General features: G+C 41.9%; 1 protein-coding gene across 5 annotated transcripts in view; it reads right to left on the minus strand.

The window, feature by feature from the left end:
- Positions 1–11,789: 11,789 nt before the first annotated feature.
- The window catches only part of LOC105920122 (protocadherin-10), a 33,062-nt gene continuing 30,169 nt past the window's right edge, over positions 11,790–14,682 (minus strand). For all 5 annotated transcript variants that reach the window (XM_036130049.1, XM_036130050.1, XM_021312358.2 and 2 more), the window contains one exon: positions 11,790–13,082. In XM_036130049.1, the coding sequence (XP_035985942.1) occupies positions 13,063–13,082 (20 nt within the window). In that variant the 3' untranslated portion in view covers positions 11,790–13,062. The remainder of the gene's footprint in view (positions 13,083–14,682) is intronic.

Consider the following 14,682-nt stretch of genomic DNA (forward strand, 5'->3'; position numbering starts at 1 on the left):
CTCGGATCCCTCTAACCAGTGTCGCCACTCCTCTAAAGCTAACTTAATGGCAAGCAGTTCACGGTCCCCAACGTCATAATTGCGCTCGGCTGGAGACAGCCGGTGAGAAAAAAAGGTGCAAGGATGGAGTTTATTGTCGGACTCTGACTGTTGAGATAATACAGCACCAACACCGGTATCAGATGCATCTATGTCTAGGGTGAACTGTTTGGCTGGATCGGGATGAATGAGTATGGCTGCCTGTGAGAATCTGCTCTTGAGCTTGGAAAAAGAGGCTTCCGCCTCAGGACCCCAGACGAACGTAACCTTAGTGGATGTTAATGCGTGCAAGGGGGAAGCTATTTGACTGTAGTTCTTGATGAAGCGTCTGTAGAAATTGGCAAAACCCAAGAATCTTTGTAGCTGTTTTCTGGAGTCTAGGGTAGGCCATTCTACTACTGACTTTATCTTGTCAGGATCAGATCTAACTTGTCCACCTTCTAAAATGAGGCCGGGAAAAGAAACAGAGCTCTGATGGAACTCGCACTTCTCTGCTTTAACCAACAAACGGTTCTCTAAGAGGCATTGTAGAACTAATCGGACATGTTGTTGGTGCTGTTCAAGATTGCTAGAGTAAATCAATATATCGTCTAAATAGACGAACACAAAAATGTTCAAAAAGTCCCGTAGGAAATCATTTACCAACGCTTGGAAAACGGACGGAGCATTACATAAACCAAAAGGCATAACCTGGTATTCAAAGTTACCCAGTGGGGTCTTAAAAGCAGTTTTCCATTCATCTCTCTGTCGAACCCGGACCAAATGATAAGCGTTGGGAAAGGGACTCACCAATGTACTCCTCCAGCGCCTGACGTTCAGACCTCGAGATGTTGTAGAGTCGGCTGGAGGGTAGCAGAGCTCCTGGTAACAGATCTATGGCGCAATCGTATGGGTGATGCGGAGGAAGTGAGCACGCTCGACTCTTACTAAAAATGAGTCGCAGGTCGTGATACTGCTCGGGAACGTGAGTTAAGTCGATTACATCCTCCGTTTCAGTGGAGGGGTTAGAGGGATGAGAAACTGGCTCTGCGGACTGTAGGCATCGTGAATGGCAGGTGGAGGACCAGGATTCTAAATGGGATTCAGCCCAGTTTAAATGGGGATTATGAACAGACAACCAAGCCAGTCCTAACACAACAGGGGAGTGTTTAACGGGAAAAACAAAAAAAGAAAGCTGTCCCCGGTGATTACCGGACACTATAACTTCTAGAGGTTTAGTCTGATGAGTGATTAGGGGCAACTTTCCACCATCTAGAGCGGAGACTTGGAGAGACGCAGATAAAGGCACAGTCTGAATACGGAGCTGGTTTACCAATCCTTGGTCTATCAAATTAAAATCAGACCCAGAGTCAGTTAATGCTTAAACATTGATACTGTTGTGATCAAAATCTACAGTTACCGGGAGACAGAAATGAGACGGAGTCGGATCTTCACACATCTTTGGGGAGGAAATAACACACCGGTCCGCTGTCTTCCCCACTACAGGCGACGGACCCGATCTTTTGGTCGCGCTGGACAGGACCTCACAAAATGCCCCTCTCCACCACAGTATTAACACTGCTTCTCAGAGAACCGTTGTTGACGTTCTTCTGTCGTTAGGTGGACTTGGCCAATCTGCATGGGTTCGGGGGGCGATGGTGGCATCATTACCGGCCGCTGCGCACCAACCCCCGGTACCACTGGTCCGAGAGGCCGTATAGGTCTATCCGTTCGGCCCCGGTTTCGGCTACGTAACCGGGAATCGAGCCGAATGGCTAACGCTACCAAACTCTCGAATGTGCTTGGTTCTTCGACTCTACCTAATTCATCCTTTAAATTGTCGTCCAACGCGTGGCTTCCCAGCCAGCGGCCACGGCAAAAGTACGAAATTCAACGGAAAAATCGGAGACACGCCGTCCACGCTGCTTTAAAGAGAGTAGTGAACGAGACTGCTGTACCGGATCCAATACGATGGAAAAAACGGTCTTAAATTTTGTGGTAAACTCCTGGAAGGTGCATCCGAATGACTGACAATCTGGGAAATGAGCTTCTGCCCATGTAAGGGCTCTCCTGGTTAAAAGATGTAATACAAATGAAATCTTGGCCTGGTCAGTGGAGAAAGTTCGGGGGGAACGATTAAAGACAAGGTTACACTGAAACAAAAAACCTCAACAATCTCCACTGTCTCCTGAGAATTTCTCAGGACTCGGTGACGAATTCTCGGAGAGTGGGGTCTGACCGGAGACTTCAGCTGTCGGAGTAGCAGAGGGCGGAGAGCTAGAAGCCTGAGTGACAGGCTGAGTAGATGCGGAAGTAAAGGACGCCGTTAGCTGGCTAAGCTGAGCGGCTACCAACTGTAATTGTTCGTGTGTTGAATTAACGGCTAGACCGAGCGTTTGTAATTGCTCCTGCTGTGCGTCTAACTGCCGACAAAATGCATCTGCTGGGCTTTGTTGGCCAGAGTGTTTAGCCCACAAGCAGATACAGACGGAAGACAAGCACAGCTTTAAGATGTTTATTTAAAGGTTCAGGCTGCGGGAAGAGAGAGCGTGTGGCTCGGGCGAGGTCTGAACGTCAGCACTGGAGCGACTGCGGAAAGAAGGAGGAATAATATTATGAGTGAACGAACCAGGGGAAAATACCAGAAGCCGCGCCGCTTACCATTTAGCTGGGTTGACCTATCCGGGGAGAATAATGACGAGGGAACTCTGTGACCGTAGCTCGTAGGTGGTAGTGACTGGAGGGCTGACATATGGTAAGCTGGCGAGGGATCCAGAGTGAACCACAGCAAACGAGAGGAACAGATGGAGTAACCAGAGGATTTGCAGGTGAACCAGAAGAATCCAGGAAAGGGGGTCTCAAGCCCAGCTTGGTAACACCAAGTGAGTCTGAGTGGAGATGCCAGAGCAAAATCTGAGCGGCAGGGATTCTGCAGATCTGGTTCTTCGAACACGACGTCCAGGCAGGTGAGTAAATCCAAACACGAAAACTGAGAATCACAGGAGACAAAAACATTAGTCCAAAAACCGGATTCAAAATGACTCACAAAATACGGAGTTCAGGATTCAGGTCAGAAGCCACGGCATACCACGACTGGTTTAACACTGTGGCGTCTTCCATCTGTCTGAGCACTCCTTAAAAAGCCAGTGGAAGCCGCTCCAAACAAGCCGCAGGTGTGAGCCACGCCCCCCAGTCAACTAGAACCACCTGTGGAGCAGAGTTAGAGCACGGAAACACAGAGGACCCTGACAATTACTGGATTAGCTGCCACCCTCCAAAGGTAAACCAGTCACAATCACAATCATCAACAGGTTCTCCAAGGCTTGCCACTTAATCAATCTTGCCAAACTCCCACCAGCCCATATGACAGCTCGGCTTCTGTTTCACTACGTCTTCCAACTGCATGATATTACCTCTGATACTGTCTCAGACAGAGGTCCCAAGTTTATCTCCCAGGTTTGACAAGACTTATGCACCACCCTTGGGGCCAAGATCCAGTTCTATTTCGGTTTCCATCCTCAGACCAATGACCAATGTGAGCAGATGAACCATAAGCTTGAACACATTGTTCGCTGCCTTTGCAAAAGCAGTCCAACTTCCTTGGAATACAGTGGGGAAGATACGGGGAGGGGTGAGTAGAGTAGTGTAGGTTAGAAAACGACAATGGAAAAGGAGCATTACTAACATCAATGCTGTGTGATGTTACAATGGTAATCACCCAATAATCTGATTTAAAGTGAAACAAATTAGTGATAATTGTGATTTAATATTTTTTAATTCAATAATAGCACTATAGATTTAATTCTGTCATCTCATAATTCAATTATTCTAAAATTCTGAATCTCTAAAGCTCATTTTGGTTAATCATGTCAATAAACCTAAATATTCTTGTATATTAACAATACTATTACCCAGTTGTTTTTGAACCTTTCAGAACCCAGTCATACAGGTTCACAAACAGATTTCAATGCTCTAGAATATTCCTGATGAAGCTCTCTTTAGTTTTAACCAGTAACAATTTTAAATTTGAGGCACTGGGAGTATGTGTTGTTCTATCCCTTCCAAACTGGAGGTATGACTGCTCAGTACCTACGACAAAATTAAATATCTATTGTTTGAGATTACATTTAACTTATTTTTTGTGTAATTTGTGGTTATTTTAGTTATTGCACATCAGCAATAACAGATAAATAGGGGACATTTTAACAAATTTCAACGTCAAATCTAATATAATTTAAATTGTTTAGTGTATCAATATTTGTTTCAGCTGATAAAAAACATGGCAACTTTTAGGAAACTGTATCGATACATTTCAGTCATGTTTTGAATTTGTTTTTGTTTTTCTGGATGTGATAAAAAGGGGACTCGTGTCCTTCTGCCAGCAAAGATTCTGTGTGATGAGTCCAGTACAGCTGTTATTCAGGAAGTGGTTTGAACCGTTAAAGAATGGAGTGTAGCTTGTCAGAACAGTCTTCATGGTGTTGCTGAATCCAGAGAGAAGTTACCTCCATCCTGATTCTGTTTTCAGGAAGAGGTGTCCCACCACCCCCGAGGGTTCCTGTTGGAGGTTCTGCAGTGTTTGAATTGAGAAGAGGTTAATTTGCTGTAAAAATGTGATGAGCTCTACTACTTTGTCTGATATGTTGAACTACTACAAAGCAATATAAAAGCTCAAGCTGATTTATATTTCTATGAGGATTATTTACTGACTACTGTAACAAATATGTAACATTAGAGAACACTGCAACAGCTGGTAATGATTTCTATATTTCAAAAATGTGATGTCTGAGGTAACAGTTATGACCTGTTACGGTTCTTACCCAGAACATCAATTTTCCTTTCTGACTGTTCTCTCAGGAATGTCTTAGAAATCTAGCTGGTTGTTTACCATATATGAAGAGGCCTGGTTCTACCTTAATGCAGAACATCCTAAACTTCCAGTACTGCAAAAGACATAATTTACTCACCCCTTAACACCCCTTAAGCGTTTTAACATGAAAACGTTCTTATAATCCTCTCTGCCATAGGGAAGTAAATGACTTTGAAAGTTGCTATCACAATTACCTACTCATCCCTCAGTCTCCAACTGACTGAAAATAGAGCAAAGACATTCTTTATTTCAGCATCTGCCTCTCTCTCAATGTTCTCACTGGGGGAATTACAAGTGTCTTATTCCTTCTTAATTTATCTTTCATTATACTCTAATGGTTTTTCCATTAGGAGCTTGTGTGCAAAAATGCACATTGAAATTAAAGTTTTTGGTTTGTAAGAGATTAATGTTGAGTGGAGGTCAAACACAATAACTTCAATTTAACAGGAAAATAGATATGATTAAACTATGCTTGTAACATTTGTCCTCAATCTAAATGGTGCAGCTTTGATGGCTCTGCCCTCATTACACAGTAACAAAAGAAACAGTGCCCCTCGTTGCACCACCACCTCACATTAGTTGTAGGCCTATAATTTGAATTTAGTGTTTCATTTGGAATTCACAGTAAATAAATGTATAGCCTCCGTTAAGAAATATCCTTTTTAGTATTTATCAACCCTGCCTGTCTTCATGCTGTATTTAAAGTTTACACTAGCACTGACTTAAAGTCTTTATCTAAAACAGCTGAAAAGTTGATTAAATATTTTCAGCATGTACTAGGAGATAAGGGTGTGTGTGTGTGTGTGTGTGTGTGTGTGTGTGTGTGTGTGTGTGTGTGTCTGGTGAATTCTGTCTCAGTATCGGTGAAACAATTTGTAAATACCATAATCTATCTAAGATTATAGCTGGAACATCTACTTCAGAAAGATAAAAAAAAAATCCCAATCGACACAGAGAAGAGAGTGGATTACAGAATGTGTGTCAGGTCACCATGGCAGAGGACACACAGGAGGAGAATAAACATTTTTCCTTCTGACTGGTTAATTTAACTTGCTCAACATAATGATAGTGTACTGCTATATTATCAGGTATTTGGCAAAGTAATAAACCAATGTTAATTTCTTGATAAGATCAGTCAGGAATGTACGGTTAATGGCCTTCAGGGCCTCTCCCAAATAACAAGCATCAGTCATGTGCTGCTCCTGCATCAGTCATGTGCTGAATAGCAGATGTTACCGGACCATGCTGTCATCCTGTAGATTCAGAAGATCTGCCTTACATCTGTCTGTCAGTAAATATGGATGCGCTGATGTGAATAATCAAACGTGCATTTATAATGACAACTGAGTAACATGGAGCAAGTAAAAATATGTGCTAGGTGTGGACAACAAATTAATTTACAACCACCTTCATTAAGGGTTATGATGATATCAGTTTAAGGTGTCCTGAACGTCAGAAGCTGTAATTGTATTTAAAAATGCAGTTAAGTTCAGTTTATTATTCAAACTGATTAAAAAGGTGTCTACCTAAGGAAACCCAGCAGGTTCCATCGAGTCATTGACAACATTCACTCCTCCTAAATGAGCATCTAGCCACTGTGGACAGTTGCTGCCATTAGGCCGGGGGAGTGCTGGCCTAGTGGTTAGAGCAGTGCGCTTTCACTCAGAGAAGGATGCAAGTACCCGGTGCCTGCACTCTGGGGATCGCAAGACCCTTATCCCCAGAACGCTTCTCGGGCACCGCACAGTGGCAGCCCACTGCTCCCCTAGGGGATGGGTTAAAAGCAGAGACACCACATTTCGTTGCTCTGTACTTGTGACAGTGCAATGACAATAAAGTTGAATCTTATCTTATCTTATTGAGTTGTTGACTTTGCAGCAATCCCTCACACTGGGCATCCATGTAGTGATAGTGGAGAGGAAAATCCCACTTTAACAGGAAGAAACCTTCAGCAGAACCAGAATCAGACCCAGTGTGAACGACCATCTGCCTCGACTGATTGGGGTTTTGAGAAGACAGATCTGAGACATAAAAAGAACACAGAAGCACTTATCCAGGAGTACTTTCCATGTGAGAGAAGGAAAAAGTTAATTAGAATAGCTCCTTTAAGTTTTCAAATCTCTAGGATGAAAGAGAGCAGAGACAGTTCAATTCAATTCAATTTTATTTATATAGCGCCAAATCATGAAACATGTCATCTCAAGGCACTTTACAAAGTCAAGTTCAATCATATTATACAGATTGGGTCAGATTATACAGATTGGTCAAAAATGTCCTATATAAGGAAACCAGTTGATTGCATCAAAGTCCCGACAAGCAGCATTCACTCCTGGGGAACCGTAGAGCCACAGGAAGAGTCATCTGCATTGTACATGGCTTTGCTGCAATCCCTCATACTGAGCAAGCATGAAGCGACAGTGGGAAGAAAAACCACCCATTAACGGGAAAAAAAACCTCCGGCAGAACCGGGCTCAGTATGAACGGTCATCTGCCTCGACCGACTGGGGTTACAGAAGACAGAACAGAGACACAACAAGAGAAACAAAAAAGCACAGAAGCACACATTGATCTAGTAATCTGTTCTACATTAGATGGTAGTAGCGGGTGAGCCGTCTTCTCTGGATGATGTCACAGTTAACAGAACGCCAGACCAGGTGTACCTACTATGAAGAGAAAAGAGAGAGAACAGAAAGTTAAAGCAGAAATGACAACACATAATGCATAATTGAAGAACAGTAGAACTCAATATAGTGAGAAAATTAGATCCTGATATACTCCAGTAACCTAAGCCTATAGCAGTAAAACTATAAAGGTAGCTGAGAGTAACATGAGTCACTAGTTATAATTTTTGTCAAAAAGAAAAGTTTTAAGCCTAGTCTTAAAAGTAGACAGGGTGTCTGCCTCACGGACCAAAACTGGGAGTTGGTTCCACAGGAGAGGAGCCTGATAGCTAAAGGATCTGCCTCCCATTCTACTTTTAGAGACTCTAGGAACCACCAGCAGACCTGCGGTCTGAGAGCGAAGTGCTCTGTTAGGAACATATGGGGTAATCAGAGCTCTGATATATGATGGAGTTTGATTATGAAGGGCTTTATACGTTAGAAGAAGAATTTTAAATTCTATTCTTGATTTAACAGGAAGCCAATGAAGGGAAGCTAAAATTGGAGAAATATGATCCCTCTTGTTGATTTTCATCAGAACTCTTGCTGCAGCATTTTGGATCAGCTGAAGGCTTTGAACTGCATTTTGTGGAATTCCTGATAGTAAAGAATTACAATAGTCCAGCCTTGAAGTAACAAATGCATGGACCAGTTTTTCAGCATCACTCCTGGACAGAATGTTTCTAATTTTGGCGATATTCCGGAGGTGAAAAAAGGAAACTCTGGAAACCTGTTTAATATGGGATTTAAATGACATGTCTTGGTCAAAAATAACACCAAGATTTTTTACTTTATTACCAGAGGCCAGGTTAATGCCACCCAGATTAAGTGATTGGTTAAGAAGTTTATTTTTTGAGGACTCTGGCCCAAAGATTAAAACTTCGGTCTTGTCAGAATTTAGATGCAGGAAATTTAAAGTCATCCAGCTTTTGATGTCATCAAGACATGACTGCAGTCGAAGTAATTGATTGGATTCATCAGGATTTATGGATAAATATAGCTGAGTATCATCAGCATAACAGTGGAAATTAATCCCATGCTGTCTGATAATTTTGCCTATCGGAAGCATATATATAGTAAAGAGAATTGGTCCAAGGACTGAACCCTGTGGTACTCCACAGGTGACCCTAGAGTTTGAGGAAGATTTATTATTAACATGAACAAATTGGAATCTGTCTGACAGATAAGATTTAAACCAGCCTAATGCTTTCCCCTTAATCCCTACAGTATGTTCAAGTCTTTGTAGGAGAATATTGTGATCAACTGTATCAAACGCAGCACTGAGATCTAACAGGACAAGTATAGACACAAGTCCATTATCTGAGGCCATGAGAATATCATTAGTGACCTTCACCAGAGCTGTTTCAGTGCTATGATGAGCTCTGAAGCCTGACTGAAACTCCTCAAGTAGGTCATTACTTTGTAAATGTTCACAAAGTTGATTAGCAACTACTTTCTCAAGAATTTTAGATAAGAAAAGAAGATTAGATATAGGTCTGTAATTTACTAACTCATCTTGATCAAGAGAAGGTTTCTTAAGTAAAGGTTTAATAACAGCTACTTTCAAAACCTGTGGTACATATCCATTTACTAAGGATAGATTAATCATGTCTAAAATAGTGCCACTGATCAAAGGGAATATGTCCTTAAACAACTTGGTTGGGATTGGGTCTAACATACAGGTAGAAGGTTTAGATGAAGCTAAAATTTTAGATAGCTCAGAAAGCTCTACTGCTTCTAAACAGTTCAAACACTGCGCAGATTCTAAAGATTCCTCCAATGCTGCCTCACTTACTGAGGACGAGGTAATCATGTTTGGGAGGATGCCAATTATTTTATTTTTAATGGCATCAATTTTATTTATGAAGAATCCCATAAAATCATTACTACTGAGAGCTAAGGGAATGGATGGATCAACAGAGCTGTGGCTCTGGGTAAGTTTGGCAACTGTACTAAAGAGAAATCTAGGATTATTTTTATTCTCTTCAATTAATGATGAAAAATATGCTGCTCTAACTCTGCGGAGGGTCTTGTTATACAACAATAGTCTGTCCCTCCAGATTAAGTAGGATTCCTCTTGGTGTGTAGAGCGCCATTTTCTCTCCAATTTCCTAACATTGTGCTTCAAGGAGCGCAGCTCTGAATTAAACCAAGGAGCCAGCTTCCTGTGAATAATCACCTTCTTTTTCAAGGGAGCTACATTGTCTAATGCAGAACGCAATGAGGAAGTCACATTGTTAGCAAAGGTATCGATTTGTGAATGGGAAGAAACAGCAATGCTGCCATCTACAGGGCATTTCTGCAATACTGAGGATATTAAGAAGGGGACAGACTCTTTAAGTTTTGATACAGCATTATCCGATAAAAATCTACTATAATGGAACTCTCTTTTGGGGGTGGAGAATTCAGTTAGATTAAACTCAAATGTTATTAAAAAATGATCAGACAGGACAGGGTTGTGAGGAAATACTGTTAATTCTTCACAATCAATGCCATATGTCAGCACAAGGTCTAAAGTATGGAGCCGAGAGTGCGTCGGTTCATGCACATTTTGAGCAAAACCAATTGAATCTAGGATAGTTTTAAAGGCTACACTAAGGTTATCACATTCAGTGTCAACATGGATGTTAAAATCACCCACAGTTAGTTGCAGTAAAAGCTCAGCCATAGCTATACAATGGTATAGCTAAGTCATTCACCACTGCCGGTATCCAGCACATTTTAGTTATTTCCCCAGTTCAACACACCCAAATAATTGATGGCTCATTAGCAGGCATGAGCAGAACTACATGACATGCGAGAAGGTAGCTAGACCATTTGAATCAGCTACGCTGGAGCATACACATCTAAAATAAGCAGGACACGGGCCTATGGGAAATGAAACTAGAATCATATGAAATATAAAGATATGGCTTTATTGTTGTAAAGACTGAGCTTTTTAATATAAAAGGCTAGTCCTTTTTTCCTCATAATTCATACAATTGCTTGATAAAAATCACAAAAATAATAAATCATTAAAATGAACTCCCTCTATCCCCCACCATACACAAAAATAGCGATGTGCAGCTGTGAGTTCGAAAAGATGTTATAACTACCTATTAAAATGTTGTTGATCAATTGATTATTCAAGTAGTGAACACGTAATTGAATCAAACTTATTAGTGTCAGGATTCTGTGGTTCCGTGCTCTACTAATTCTGCTCCACAGATGGCTGTAGTTGATGGGTGGGCGTGGCCCACACCTGCGGCTCATTGCGACTGTCTTCTCTGGCTTAAAAGGAGTGCGCGGACAGCTGGAAGATGCTAGAGTGTTACCCCGTTGTGGTATGCCTAGGCCACAGATCTGTCTCCCGAGCTTCGTACCTGTGATTTTTTGGAAACCTGGTTTTGGATCTAACTTTGTTTCCTGTCTTCTCCAGTTCGTTGTGTTTTGGACTTACTCACCTGTTTGGTTCTGCGCATTGAAGACCAGCTTCCCAAATCGCTGCCCGCTCAGATTTTGCTCTAGCATCTCCCCTCCTACTCCCTTGGTGTTGCCAAGCCAGGCAAGAGACCCCCCCCCCCCCTTCCTGGATTCACTTTGGTTCTCCTGGACTCACTCTGGTTCCTCCAGCTGCTCCTCCTGCCTGCCGCCACAGTGGTGCTGCTCGGGCTCCCCGCCTGTGTTACATCTGCCAGCCCTCCCGTCATTCAGCCATCTTCTTCCATTAGAGAGTTACGGTCACTGAACTCCTTTTCCACTCATCCTCCCCGGATAGGTCCTCCCAACCAAGCGGTAAGCAGAGCAGCTTCTGGAGAATTTTCCCCTTGTTCAACTCATGTTAATTTATCCTCTTTCTTTCCGCAGTCTTTCCCGCTCTGACAATCCGACCTCGCCTGTTACACATATTGTGTGCTTTTCCTTTTGAGCCTAAAATAAACATCTTAGAAACTGTTTCTGTGTTCCGTCAGTGTCTGCATGTGGTCCAAACACCTTAAAACCATGACAATTAGTCTTAGTAATAAATAAAAATAAAATGGATTATCAGCTCCAGGGATCAATGGCCACAACACAGGTAGAAGTAATGTGCATAGCTTATTTTAAAAATTCATAAACAAAAAAGTATTAGTTACGCAGCAACACAGCTGCACATCAACACAACAATGCAACAACATGGCTATGTAACAATGCAGCAAAGGGACGCAAAAGTGTTTGAAGAACATTTTCAAAAACCTCTTTGATAAAATGACACAAGACACAGCTTTTTGTTAATTTGCATTTATTGTTGGCTTACTGGTGTTTGTAACGTGTGAGAAACAAATGTGTATACCGGGTTCCAACACTATGGTGTACATCACTCTACATTGGATAATTTCCTTCCTTCTGGAACTCATCCTAAACGTGTTGGTTACTGTGACACTAAAGTACCACAAATTTTAGTCTAAATTAATACCTTTTTCAGTTATAGAAATGATATTTATCAATATTCAAAAGTGGAAAAAATATATAAAATTAAACAATAAACCTTGCTAGGGCTGTAACATCTGTGTAGTGTCCAGTGGGGGAAAAAAACTTTCTTCATGGGTACTTAGACTAGAGCCACACCTCTGAAAAGGAAAGCCCAGCAACAAACAGCACACCTTCAGAACAAGTCGATATAGATCAATTTATATAGAGTTTTATATTAAGTTTTTAAGTTTTTAAAACAGTACAATAAACAGTTCTTAGACATGATAGAAACTACCCAATGGCTCAGAATCAGAAATGTGTAAGCCAAAGGAAAATCAAATAAAAGTAAAATAACCCAAAATAACACAGAAAATTCCATATCTTGCACACATTTTAAAAGTAGACTGTTCCAGTGACACCTGACCACACAACAAAATAGAAAAATCTTAAACAGTGGTATTGCATTTTGAAATGCACAACGATTCACCTGTACAATTTGGCGCTTCACTGTGTGAGCACGCCTAAAGGGCTTTTCCTCTCATCAGCTGTCATTTACGTTGTTAAATGATGTCATCATCTGCTTTGATTTTCCACATCAATGTATACATCAGTGCTGTAAACAGGCACATACAGCTTAAAGAATGACATGGCAGAGCAGAGTCCAGTTTTCCTCTCCGCCACTGAAGTTTTTCTCTGTTGTTTTTTTTTCTTATTTTATGGGTGGGGGGTTCTCAGTCCGGCTGAGAAAATGAGCCCTCCCGATAAGGCTACACGTTTATTAGTTTTCCTGTCCCCATTTTTCCCTCTCCTCCGCCTCCATGTCTGACTGGTAGTAAATACCTAGATCCTGGAAGCTTCCTAAACCTGGGAAATGCAGCTCCAGAATAGAGCAAATATTAAACTTCTTCAGGGGGTTGTTTCTTGTCCTGTGTGCCCCGGGCAAATGTAGGCTTCCTTTTCACTGGGTAGGAAATGAAAAGAGCAGGAGAGGACAAAATGCCTTCAGTCTTGATGCTTTTTCTAGCCAGTTTTCAGGGAGTGGTTGTGCAAAGTCACGCAGTCTCTGGTATGTCCACACGGAAAGAGCTAGCAAACCCTCGTCCTCGCTGTATAGGCAGAAAGACAAAGGCCTGGTGAGACATGAATATTTATGTACAAGTAGGTGTGTGGGGGGTGGGGGGGCAATGTTGGTGATAACAAAACATAATTTAAATGGCCTCATTCTCATAGAATTAGAGGTTTACCATGTACAAACAAACAGGGGTGGGAAGTGTCGCACCCTGACATTACTCCCTTGGAACGGCACACATAATAAGGGAGAGCAGCAGTAGACAATAGCGCCATTGGAAGGCTGAACTATTGAGAAATTGTGCTTTATCTAGGACAGCAACAATTGTGGTGGGAGGATGAACTCAAACAGAATATAATCTAAGCACTTATTTCTGTCGCTTCTCTGTTCTCCGTCTGTTATTTATCGCCCCGCCCGATTTCCTCTCTTCACTCACCTCAACTTCATTCCAAACTCAGGCCTAAAAAGACAAAAGGCTGCATGTGTATCATGGACTGACTTAAACAGATTAGGAGTTCAGCCTAGATCAGCCCCCTCCTGCTCCAAATCTATTATCTCCCTGATTGTTCCTTTTCAGTGTGCTGCCAGCCCCCACTCTGCATAGCCAACCCTTCACCCATTACCTTGTGAGCAATGCTGATGCAGTTAAGAGTGAGCGGTGGTATCTGTGGGAACTGCACCAATGCTAGAACCTTTTTACTTGGAGAGGAGCATACCAAGTACATAATGAGCAGATCTGTCGTAACTATTACAACAAAGTGCAGCAGGCATCATCTAAAAGCAGACTACTGCTAGAGAGGAGAAATGAAATTACAGTAATGTGAAGCTTGTCACCAGATGCACAGAGAGTTTGGAGTGTTTATCTTGCATGTCTGATTGTCTGCTAGTCTAGGTGTCCAGGGATAGCTAAATCCATGCTGTTGCATCTCCATACATTTAATTTATTTTATACAGTCTTGCTACAAAGAAAACACACCCTTTTTCACAAACACAAGACCAATGTAAGACTTATTCTTTTTTAATTAAAAGCAAATTTAATTAAATTTAAGTAGCCAAAATATTAAAGCCCCACCGAGTAACATTTTTACCTTAATATATCCTCTTCTAAGTCCCTGTGATGGTAATCAAAGTGTTTATGGAACGATTAAGGGGTCTGTCATCTCCCCCTAGTGTCTCTGGCCAATAACACTCACTTGCAGTATTTCGGCTCTGTTCTCGTGGTAAGACGAACAACTTTACGGCAGCCCGATGCCAGGGCACTGGTATCAATGGAAGTGTTCCTAAGTCTGCTTATTATAAGTGACTTCTGGCTTGTTTTTTTTTTTTTGTTTTTTTAAGTCTCTTGTAAATTCATGAGTCGCAGGTCACGATTTATTGGGCTTGTTGTTGACCATGAAGTCTCTTATTTGGGCAACAAACTAAGCCACTAGTTCAAGAGCTATTAATAGACCTGCTCGTGCTGCGCTACAGACAGCAAGCTGGTGACTCCAGCCACTACATGTCCGCATAACCACATTTCTCTCTCTCTCACCTCCTCCTTGTCCCCCTCCCTCTCCTAAATAAACAAGAGCTAAAAATACACTCACCAGTGCTGCATTATGCTGGGTTCACAGTGAGCTGGTCTCCCGTATGCATAC

The sequence above is a fragment of the Fundulus heteroclitus genome, unplaced genomic scaffold (genome assembly GCF_011125445.2).
Source record: "Fundulus heteroclitus isolate FHET01 unplaced genomic scaffold, MU-UCD_Fhet_4.1 scaffold_28, whole genome shotgun sequence".
NCBI classification, from domain to species: domain Eukaryota; kingdom Metazoa; phylum Chordata; class Actinopteri; order Cyprinodontiformes; family Fundulidae; genus Fundulus; species Fundulus heteroclitus.